Raw genomic sequence first — 12,311 nt, 5'->3', positions numbered from 1 at the left:
CAGCTTGAACACATGGTTGTTGGTTTCTTTTGAAATATGAAATAACTGAATCAATTACAAGGGAAATAAAATAATGCATTAAAATGATAGATAAATCTCTCAATTATTAAAAAGGGGACAAAAAGTGCTTGAAGCCCATCTGAGATTTCTCACTGAAATTGTGATTTGAGGTTTATAATTGGGTGGGCAGTGGCTGACATTTTCAAGTTAATTAGGTTTGTGTCAATGTAGTTGGAAAATAAAGTAGATCGCCTTTAAATGAACCCCATATACGACCTCTCTTTAGGCACACATCTCTTTTCCACCTTCTACCTCAGTCTCTGAGGGTGATGTTGCTGTAGAAATAGACACTATTGATTTCCCCTCATCTCGTCGTGGCCTTTCTGAGCTTCATTAATTGGTAATCGCTGCCTCCATCCCCACCGTTTGGCTTCTTGGGGGGGGGATGTGATCTCGCTGACAAGGCCTGAACTTTGTCAGTGCCTTTAAAGCTGCAGTTGTCACTGCTGCAAACACAGCTTTTCAGCTCAGAAGGAGGATCAATAAAGTAGCCCCTCCACTTAGAAAATTAGCCGTTCACCAAAACCATCGCCAATGATGCTCTCTCCTTGTAGAAGTAATCAGCTACAGCATCTTTTGGCCCTTCATCATAGTAATGGAAAACATTGACCTCCGATTTTGACCTTATTTCCTCTTATTTCTAGGTTTAGGCCAGAGGGGAAGTATAAAGAGATTGTGAATGGCAATAGTGGATACACACCAAAATACTGGTTCTCCTTTTCCAATCTAGATTATCTTTCTACGTTTCTCAGTGCAGGCTTCTTTACACAAGTGTTTTGTGTTCCCAACCGCCGCTGCTCCTCCTGGGCTGAATGAATGTCCCTTTATCATTTAGGGAGCTTCTCCAATTCAAGCCTGGCCTCTTCAATTATTAACAGCGCCCGACAGTTGGCACTCCCTTTTATTTCACTCTACGGTCCAAAGGTCACTGTAATGCAGCCGAATCATAAAGTAATCCGAGAGGCAGTGCTCTCTCCTACGCTGATTCATAGTCAAACAATAGCAGTGTGTGGTAAACAAAACTGCCCTGGATCTGCCAGTAGTTTTTTTCCAGTTTCTATTGTTTACCTTTTTGTATTGGATGAGCTGGTGTCTAAGAAACATATCTCTGAATATTCTGAACTGTGGATTAGGGCAAAAACTGGTCATTAAAGTGACTATTATAGTAACTGAAAAGCATGTTTTGATTGGATTGGCTACTATTTTTACAGAGGGGTAAAAAACAGCTACACTAAACAATAACTAATACAAATATAAATACATTTGAAATATTAGTTTGAAGATGTTTCTTGTGAAACTGTAAGTCTCCCTGTATGGGCATCTGCTAAAAAATAAATAATACACACTGCAATGTTTTATTTTTATTAAAATATGATGCTGTCTGTTTGGCTGTTCTCGCTTATGCAGGACACTATCCACCTTCTGAGGTCTGTTATTGTTATTGTACTATAAGAATCTCCACTAAGGACAGTTTTTTATATATATTTAACATTCCTGAAGCACATTTTGATCTCCTGCCTCAAGTCTTGAAGCAGTAGGAGTTGCCTACGAAATAACTCGCCTTCCATCTGAAAAAATTGATATATTTTTACATTTTCTTTTTTGCTCCTAAATAACATGTACTATCTCTGTAGTATTTCTTCCTAATGTAAATAGCTTTTCTGAGCTTTGAAAATCAAGATGCTGTTCAGAAATTCCATCACTTTGAGATTGGGATAGGTTCTTACAAAGACAGAGTTCACTTCTGTTAAGTTGCTCACTCTCTGTCTGAGGAAAAGTGACACCTGTTCTGACTCTGCATTTCCTCAGCCAGCCCTCACTACTAAAGGCTTCAATGTTTGCACACGTGAGAGGTGTAGGGGAGGTGGGGTAGATTTTTTTTTTAAGCAGGCAAGGTTTTAACAGCTCGGCTTAAAGCCGGATAGTGTTTGACGGGACACCTGGGTGTGGAAGAGGGTACATGGAAAAGCGAGTAGGAGGAGGAGATTTGACACTCCGTTACCACGTCTATGGTCAGAGGAGGAAAGAGAGCAACTGAGAGAGCCGGATCATATTTCAATAGAAAGCCTTCCTGCTCGTAATTCTAACCCCAGAGCCACTCAAGCTGCCTCCCAGCCGGTCTGTCACTGGCTTAATGAGGGTCCAGAGGGGCAAAAGGGAAGGCAGACGAGGCTGTGCAGCAGACAGACCCACGACCACACTCCTCTCCGGGCTGGACCACTGGCGAGGACGTGTTTCCCAGCGCTGGATGTGGAAATACACACGAAGGGAGACACAAATCTTGTGTTCAGCTGCTGCTTTGCATATGCTTGCCAGAACGCCAGGTTACTGATAAAAATAGAAGGCAAACACATTCTGTGAGGAGGAGCAGGCTAGGCTAAAGGTGGAAAAGAAGGAGCGCCTGTCAGTGTCGTTGTGTTGGAAAGCAACCGGGGACATGAGGGCTCTGGGCCACCTTAAGAGCTGCCAGCACCCTTTACTATGAGAAAAAGGGCTTTGCCTCCTGGTTTTAAATGAGAAAGTAGACGCAACAATCTTCAGGGCTGTGGATGTGACGAGCAGTTGGATACCATGACTGACTGGAACTTTATCAGCTTGGGAAGAAGTGGACTGCGCCGATGCTTTTTTTTTATACATCCGTGTTTTTTCCCTTGTGTGTGGAGCAGTTTGATGTGAGCAGCGGATGAGCTGTTGGAAACACCTTGGAAGATTTCGCTTTCTGCTTGATCTCAAAAGTGGATTAACCTGTTGACATTGGAGCTAAGTATTAACGCCTGTTTTTAGGGTCAAACGGAGAGCTTTGGTGGTTGTTGTTTTGTTGTTGTTGTGTTTTCTTCTTGCGATTGGAGGGCTTTGAAAGCCTGGTTTGTGGAGAGTACGGAAACCTGCTTTCACAGATGGCTTTCCAGCGCTTTACGGGAAGATAAGTGCAAAGGAAACTATCTTCTGTGTGCGGCGTTGTGCCTGTGGATTCCGAAAGAGGTATCTCCCGAGCGGACCCCCTGTCTGAGTGAGATCTTCAGTCAGACGGCGTGTGAAGAGGATGAGGAAGGACAGGAGTTCAGGGTCCTTCAGAAGGGACAGGAAGGAGAGGACAGGCTCCATCCCTCGCGCCCTCAGCTGGTTGAACATCTCGTCCCTGTCCAAACAGACACGACGCCTGTTCCGCAGCAGTGGGGAGCTGGCGTCCAGGCAGCAGGGCGAGGAAGAGGACGACGATGACTGGGTTTACACCCCCTTGCACCGCAGAGGTAAAGCGGATCTGAAGAGAGGTAGAGTCTTTACTGTACTACATGCATGACTGTGCTCAGTGGTGTCCCCTCTGTCTCACAAATGTATACAGTGCTTTGTGAGTGCCACGGGAATTATTGATTTGACAGCGTTGGATTTGATTTATGAGAAAAGGAGGAAGTCGTGGCTCTTGAATAAAAGTATTGCGCTTGCATAAAATTCAACCGATAGATTAATGTTTGATCACATCACGACTATTTTGGCTGCCCCTTGGTACTAGTAAAGCTGGACAGCAACTGAACGCGTTTCCTGCCTCTCTTTAAATCTCTCCGCTTGAGTTGAGCCACACCTGCTCAGTCACCCTTTTACTGTGATGACAACATTGTGCTGATGTAGGGCACAGGACTGTAGCCTGCTGGATGTGATCTTGTGGGGGTGTTACTGAAAGACAGCACTTTTAAGTGAAGTATGGTTCCTCTGGTGGAAACATGCACTTTAGAGCAGTGGTCTCCAACCTCAGTCCTAGAGAACACTTGTTTAGTCAAGCCAGCTCTTAAGATATTAATATATTCCTATAAAAGTACGATTGAAGATCAGCCCGTAAAACCTGCTAGCACAGCCTTCTGCTTTACTGCTTCTAGTTCAAACAAACAGGAAAGTTGAAATGCAAAGAAGGGAAAAATAAACTTAATTTATTGACCTTAATCACCTGTAGCTGTTTAATCATCTTACACTACAGTATAATGTCCTCAAGCTTCGCTCAAAAACAAGTGTCGGTTCTACTGTATTAGCGATCAAAAACAATTGTAACTGATATCTGCCTCCTTTGTGTTTGATATTACTGCTTTTATTTGAGCTCCACTTCTTGCTGTGAACTGAATAACTATAGCTGGTATATTCAATATGGTGCCTAGTTGAGAAGCTGTGTACATTTACAAGGAAGTGTTTTTCCCACTTGTAAATGCGGTATATTGCTGGTTTTATTGTACCGGATATGGGTCACATTGTGATTGTTTTATGAATACCATGGCATTGTTTGCTATATAGGCTTTAGAAACGTGATCGTAGACAGAGTCAGGGCTGTAGAGCTGCAGCAGTTTTGTTTGTATCCTAACAACCTATTCTTGGGAGCTCAGATCTCTTGGCCCCAGGGACTCTCCTTTGGGATTTTAAGAAGTAATTTTTCCATCGTCCTTTTGACTGTTTGATTGTTGATGTATATCTCAGACTGGTTCTGTATAGAGAACAGATTGAATAAAAGAGTTCCAATGGTTAACAAAACCAAATTCAGTCTGCCTCAAGTCTCGGTAGCATGAGTTTAATTTGCCTTTAAATTTGCAATCCAAAAAGTGGAGGCACTTTGCAAACAGTCAAAAGCTGCATGTGCCATTTGAAAGTAGTGTTAAATGAAAGGTGTATGTATGTGGTAAAACGCTAATTTGTACACATTTAAGAGTAAGTGCTGTTCACACACTGCACATAAACCTTTCAATGTGCATGACGGAGTGCGCATGACACTTCATTTGAATACTAGTGTGCTATACTTCAGTTGATTTAGGGTGTCGTTACCTACAGGCACCTCTAATTGAAGCACTTCTGGCTTTCTGTGCCAATAAGGAACTGATTTTTTTATTTTTCCCCTTCCTGAATGGACTTCTGTCTCTCGTTTCCCCTCAGTGACAAAGCACAGGGGAGTAGCAATGGTTTTGTTTTAAATGACAGCACTATCAAACCTGGTACCCCTTGACATTTTAAATTGTTGCTCCTCTGTGCTGTAAAGACCTCAATGCTCCGATGCAGTATCCCATGTGCTCCGTATTGTTAGTGCAGGCAGCCCAAACAACAGCTGCCTATTATTAAATTTCTATTATACATTTAATGGGCTAGTAGTCATTACCACAGCATCAAATTATGCAGACATTGGGAGCTGTTGACATGTTGCCAAGTTCCACTGACTTCCCAGAGATCCGAGTTTACGGGACTGTGGGCGACAGAAAGGCTTGGGTTTCAAAAGGCGAAAAGCCACATTGGTAGGAGCTGTGCACTGCTGAATATAGAGCAACAGGGGCCAAATGTCTCGGTTGTTGAAAATTGTTAAACATAAAATAGGCTGTGGTCTGCCTGCCATTAAAAGCTCATCCCGGCTTTCAGAAGTTGCCATTCTGAAAGCATGCGTGGCCACAGTAGCCAGAATGTATTGTTTTTGTTCCCTTTATGTCAGAAAGGGTCACATGCAACTTCAAGGGCCCAGTTGAGATGATCTGCTATCTTTGGTAAAATGCCCACCGTCAGTTACTGGACATTACATGCTTGATACTCTTTTGGGTAGATTTGGGCAGATGTACGTGGGATTAAAACAACATTAAAACATATATTCCATGCTTTCTGAATGCCGTAATCTGTTTATTATTATTCAGAACCTGAAATGGACCACACTGTTAGGCACTGGGAGTTTTTCGTTTTTTCTCTCCCCTGTATTCGTGATATAAATAAAATGGGATAGAAACAAGATATAGTATGAATTTGTTCCCATGTTGATTTTAACATTCTCTCTGTTGGTGTGAAATCAGTCTCCCGCTTGGTGGCGTGGACTTGTAAACGCGGTTAGTAAAACTACCAGGGCAGGATTGCATACTATTCAAATGGAAAACAGAAGATCAAGAGTGTGCAGGTGCAAACTTATACAGAATAAATACCAACTGTTTGATCTTTTGCCACTGACATTCACTCTGAACCTGAAATTCACAGTTGGTCAATGCTGACGTATCCCTGTACCTCCAGCTCAGAGTCACCAGAGTGTAATACTTTTAAATCAACAGGGAAAATATGAACAATTCGCATCTGTAGGATGCACTACATTACTGCTCCTCATATTCATGAGACAGTATACCAGCATGCCCAAAATCCTCAGTTTTCAAGGCATGTGCTTCTTTTCACATTGGGAGTATACAGTTCATTTTTATGTATAATAGTTTATTTCAGAGAAATGTCTAATTCATCTGTGAGGTTCAGTTTGTGCTTCTAGACACTAACAAAGTTTTTCTTAATCTCTTTCTTTTATGTACTTACTGATGTTGGTATTGCTGGATCTTCTTCAGGTAAGTGGATTTTTCATTTTTTCTGTTTGGATTAATCCTATAAATGTTTAAATGATGTTTAAAGAAAAATACACTCTGTACAGACACATTTCAGAGCACTAGAGCATCAGTTGAGTTTTTCTCATGTTAATCTTAACAAATGCCTCTCTATTTTATTCGAAAAATTGTTGCATATATTAGTACCTTTGTAATACAGCTTAACGGCTGAATATTGTAACTGAAGCCACGTAAGAGGCTAAGCACTTCCCTAACCTACTTACAAGTATTACTAGAGGTATCAGTGGTAAAATGACTAAAATGGCAGAGCACAGTGGACTTCTGGGTAAAATCACAGCCATAGCAAGAGACTCCACATGGTTGCACACAGTGTCCACAGAGAGGCGTGCGCATCCTAAATACAAGACAAATCTGACTTTTCAATCACAACTTCCTTAACTTGGCCTCTAAAATCTGGGTATTTGCTGTCTTGTGTGACGGAATAGGAAATGCTTATTTGACGGTACTAACTCTCACAGAGGTTTACTAGCCAGTCAAGTTATTAAAGTGCTGACATGGCCCTGATCTGTGCAGCGAGCTTCACATTGTTTTCATGGACCTCCCCTTTGTCTTTGAAGATGATGTCTGGCTTCGGCGACTGGCTTACTTGGCAGGCCTCTTTTTCCTGCCTCGATGAGCTCAATTTAGGCTTTCATGGCTTCAGCGCCACAAGACAAAATCGAGTCTATGATTAAGCAGACTACTATTTTGGGATAGCTGCTTGAAGACCAAAGATGATTGAGTGCTTTCCAACATGTGACAATGCGCAGTGAATGTCAGAGCTGACATGGTGTAGCAATTACAAAACAACTTAGCCAGCAACTTCAGCCAGATTTTGTTTTCTTTTTGTTCCTGAATCAAACAATGCAAACACCTGAATACACAATCTATGTGAGGTGCTGGACTCATCCCCCATTCCCTCATCTATCATTGTGTGATCTCTCTTCTGAAAGTAGGAGTTTGTAAGGAAAACTTTGGAAGGCATTTGGGCACAGATGATGGAGGTGTACTTGAACTTGTCAACGAGCTGTCAACGTGGCGACCACAATTATACACAGAACTCAAAAATGAAGTCTAATTAGTGCATTATATGATCTTGGCATCACTTATTTCTATTTCAGCTCTCCACTTTAAATGCTTCATTTGTTAAATTCGTCTCTGCATTGTCAGGAGGAGGAAAGTGATGTCAACAAGAACAACTAAATCATTTTCACAGGTAGCTTCTTTAGTTCAGTGCCTCCCATCTTATATTTATAATAAAACATTCTTACTACCTGCATGTTCAACTCTGCACTTGTCTACTTTTAATTTAACTTACCATGCATCTGCCCAGATCTGAGTAATGTCTTGTTGTAACTGCCTTTCTCTTAAAGTTCCCCTTAACTTTGTGTAATTTGCTATTGTAAATGTGTATGTAAATTAAAAAAAAAAAACAACAACAGTGGGGCTAAAAACATCTGTACCACTGCATTGATTAATTCAATCACCACTACTAGTCTGTTTTCTATACCAATTCTCAAGTCTGTACACATTTCCCCTTATTCCTATAGCCTGCAGCAATGATCTTTCATTTGGGATTTGTTCGCAGGCCTTTTGAAATATCTAAAGAGATGCTTTACTGTTGTTTCAAAAGCCCCGATTTTATGTTGCCTCAGCAATAGATATAGGTTTTGCTCTGTGGACTCGTCTACAAGGCCGAGTTTGAAATTCTTAGACTCGTTCTCCTCAGATCAGCTTACAGATTCCATGAGCAACTGTCGAGGTGACGGCTACATGTTACTGGAGAACAAAGGACACTGTCAAAATGGAGGGAAACGGGGCCTTTAAAAGGAATGGATTCGTCATTCTTGTGGATGACTGAGATTTTTATACTGAAATTCAGTATAATTAGCTCACAGTTCTTGAACGAGACATTTTTGCACGGTGCGACAGGCCCTGCCACACGGTCTACCCAACTCACGATGGAGCGCCCTTGTCAGGATGCTCCGGGTATGTTAGAGCCAGACTTAGTTGTACGCTTACTTTGGTGTTTTGTGAAAACCTGTTTTGGGGAAAATAGCTTAATGATAATGTAATGTAATAGCTGTCTTTTTGTGATCTGGGATATATAAAATACTTAATTTACTAGGTGGTTTTATCAAGTCATTTCCTTCTTCTCTATTTTGACCTCACCTTTCTGACAAAGTAAACACTAATGCCTGAATGAAAGCAAATAAAACCCCATTTCAATAGTTGAAAGGTACTCTTTAGTATCCGGAAATTGTCATTCACTTCATTGAGTTGTTTTCATAGAAATTAAAGGTGTAATAATGGTGGTAAATGCTTGAGTATGACCCATACAAAATATAGAAAGTGTTATTGTGTAATTGTTTCACACAAATACTATCATTGCCACCAGTGTTGCACAGCTTTTATTCTTGTACATGCTTTTATCTTGAGACTTTTCTTAAGTTATCATGAAATACATTGGTATATTTGCAAGAGGGCAAATATTCTGTATGTAAAAACTTTGAGGTGAGGTGTTTTCAGCCCTGCAGCATACAGTGTACTTTCCAAGCAGGTAAAACTGCAGGTAAGATAAACAATGGCTGTGTTTCTCCGCTGTGCTAACTACCCCTCACATTCATCATAACACGCTCATATACTTAGTTTGGTTTATTTAAAGCTAATCTCTGCCGCAGACTGTTGAACAAACTATACTGAATGAATCCAAGAAAGGCAGGTGACTATCATTTGCAGCCCAGTGCTTCATGGGTATTTCTTTGTCACTCCAGGGAAAACACATTCTGTACATACTGTAGACAGACCATTATCAATATATAAAAATAAATATCCACTGAAAACACATCCATGGTATAAGAAAAGGGCCTCATCTCACAGAATTATGGAAACAGAGATTTGTGCCAAGTGCCACAGGCAATAGCATTTGATAACAAACAGTTGAGTCTGGGGATTAAGTGATTTATTTTTATTACTAGTCAATTGACAACCGTAAGCTGTGTCCATAGCCTTTGGAAATGCTGACTGACCAGTTCAGACAATTGTGTGCTGAGCAGAGGGGGCTGAGCAGAGGGACCATTGTGTGGACTGGGGCTGGGATTTTTATTTAATTTTTTTTCCCCAGTTTTTTTTTGGGGGTGGGGGGGTTGGATTGTCAGCAGTGTGGCTCAGAAAGCAAGCGGATTGGATCACAGTTTCCTCTAACAACACGAGCTGGCCGACTGCCACTGTAGGCAAGCTCTGTGTGTGTGAGCGAGTGTGCGCTGAGCGTCGTGGGACAGGGGAGCTGCCGGGCTCTCCCACAGCTCTGTCAGGATTGTACACGACGGACACCGCTTTTACTTCTGCCCTGGAACAGCATGTTCTGTCTGAAAGGTAGGGCTGAGGACAAGAGAGAGCGAGAAAAAACGGCACGAGGTCGGTGTTTTTTGCCAAACGGGGTAGAAAACCGTCTCTGGAGTTTAGTGCAAACGGACTGCTTGTGGAGACAAAGAGAAAAGGGGTTGAGAGAACTGGAGTGGTTCTTCATGGAGAAAGCGCTCCTGACCGTGTCTGTGTACTGTACTGGTTAGGTTTTTGTGATTGCCTTTGTTTTCCTGGAAGGAAGTCACTTCTCGATGGTCAATCTCACTTTTTCGTACAAAAGTTACAGTGGAATGTGCCACAGATTCTAGTTGTCAGTGTCAGGGGTATGAGTGTCCGAATTGTCTTGAGAGTGCACACAGCTTGTTTAGTTTGGTTTGGTTTTGTTGTGTGGTTTTGTGTCATGAAGTTTTGTTTTGCAATAACAGTTTTGCATGACAATTTCAAACAAAATGTGCTTTGCAGGCAAAAATAGACTAGCAGTGTTCAGCTCAAATCTATACTATATGTTGAAATATCAGGATTGGACTGCCGAAACAGTAATTTGGATTTTTTTTTATTTGATTTGTATTGGTGTTGCAGCTTCATTCTCAGTTTTGTTATTTTCACAATCATAATGCAATTAGCAATAACCTTAACGCTAACATAAGGAAGCTAGGGAGATTGGCACCTCACATTTTACACCTTCTGTTCTTCTTTTATTCTTTCACAGTTAGTAAGGGTCATGGTTATATTGTGATACTGAACTTTTATTACTCACTGTATTTCTATCCCAGTTTTACTGTGGTAACTACACATGTATCTAGACAATCTCTTACCTGTTTTCCTTCTTAAATACTGTACTGTTGGGAAGCTGACCTCAGTTTTGTAGCTGCAGTTCTCCAACTTTACCTTTTCTCCAAGATGCTCTTTGATACAGTGAGCTGTGATGTTGAACTAAGTTGAGCAGGAAGTTTGGTGCTGCTTTTGAAAGGATTAGCTGTGGACTTACAGACAAGTCTTCTGTTAGTTGTTTTCTTCTTTCTGTCTTGCGAGACTGTTGGTCCATTTGTATATCATCTCCTGCATTGCAACCATGCATAACATATCTATCCACTGTTATTTATTTTGAGAAGAAAAAAGAATCTGCTTCACCCAGTGGTTTATATTCAGTTGTCCTTTTTTGGAAGGACTTTAACAAGATTTCCAGGTGACCCCAGACATTTGACTGACAGGAGCTGTAATTCAACCGTGCAACATAAAGGCTTTCGATCTACAGAGTCTGAAAGGTTAGTTGTAGGTATTGAGTTAGTATTGGATTATAGTGTACCATCCCTAGCTTTAAAAACAAAAAAAAGGAAATTGGGAATTGGGCTTAGCGCCAGTTCCAATCGCCTACCCCTACACCACACACACACCCACTCACAGATTCCATTTACACCCATTAAAACCTGGAAAGTTTTATATAATCGAATACCATCGCAAACTATCTTCGCCTATTAACTCGCTGGCATCCGCCCAGTTCCAGTGCACTGAAAAACTTTGGCAGCTGCTGCGAAGCCTGAATAGCTTCTCTTCTGTCGAGTGCTGTTGAGCTGCTACTGCTTACTGTACAGGACAACCACTACAGTGAAATGGGCCTTTACTGCAGTCTTTTCAATGCAATTACTTAGGAGGCATTCTTCTGTCTTTTCTTATCTTATTTTATTTTTAGATTTCATTTTGCCTCTTTATACCAATCAGTGTGGAGCAGAAAATTGCCTGTCCAGAAATGACAACAGTGCAACATGAGCTGCATCACTTTGCTAGGTATTCCTACATCAATTCTGATCCATCACTAGCTGTATTAGCTTAGCGTTTAACAAAGCAAATGCAATTACACATTAATTAACACAAATCCAGCCCTACACAAATCCTCTTGTAATTCCCTCTGGATACGTACCAAAGCAATAGTTTTATCACCACTTAGTAAATCCCTACGAGTCACACGGCCAACTGTGGTTTGGGCTAAGCAAAACCAAAAAGGGACTACATTGTAACTGCAAAACTAAAAATCAGATGGAACTACTCAAGAAAAAACGATCAAGGCAGAAATGTTTTGGCAGAAACAACTGCCAAATGGGTAAAAATATATATTTTGTATTCTATTCACCTCTTCTTATTGTGTATTACAAAAACAACAAACTTGTGCAGCTGTCCTGTGCACTCCTCGTTTTTATGGTCCTAAAATAGGCGGGGATGTTGGGGAGGAGGGTTGCAGTAGACTTGCCCCTCATGCTTCTTACTAGATATGCTAGCTTCCCAATCCCCGTGGCCTGGTTGCCATTTGTCTTGCGTGTGCGCTGCTCCATGAGAGCATTCTTCAGATTCTGTTCTTGGCAGGCTTTCGGGTGAAACACAAATGTGGTGAATATGAAGCAGATTGGCTTTGGGGAGAGCCGCCTCTGTAGCGCATGTGGTTGTGCTAACAAGGCCCCACCAGTTCACACTCGGCCTCAGGGTGTGTCCTTAATGTAGGGCTCAGTTTTAACACTTAACTAGCAA

The 12,311-nt window shown here is 41.5% G+C and overlaps 1 protein-coding gene across 4 annotated transcripts in view; it reads left to right on the top strand.

Moving 5' to 3' along the window:
• Window positions 1-12,311, top strand: part of nhsl1b (NHS-like 1b) — a 92,752-nt gene that overhangs the window by 33,053 nt on the left and 47,388 nt on the right. The window contains exon 1 of one of the 4 annotated variants that reach the window (XM_066693800.1): window positions 1,647-3,332. The exons of 2 other annotated variants lie outside the window; for them this stretch is intronic. In XM_066693800.1, coding sequence (XP_066549897.1) covers window positions 3,104-3,332 — 229 coding nt within the window. In that variant the 5' untranslated portion in view covers window positions 1,647-3,103. Of the gene's footprint in view, window positions 1-1,646; window positions 3,333-9,706; window positions 9,801-12,311 lie in introns of those variants that run through there. One more of the 4 variants, XM_066693965.1, reaches the window with a different exon arrangement.

This window comes from Amia ocellicauda, chromosome 1 (genome assembly GCF_036373705.1).
Source record: "Amia ocellicauda isolate fAmiCal2 chromosome 1, fAmiCal2.hap1, whole genome shotgun sequence".
In the NCBI taxonomy this organism is placed as follows: domain Eukaryota; kingdom Metazoa; phylum Chordata; class Actinopteri; order Amiiformes; family Amiidae; genus Amia; species Amia ocellicauda.
Note: the sequence above shows the minus strand (reverse complement) of the source record. Positions and strands in the feature narration are given on the sequence as shown.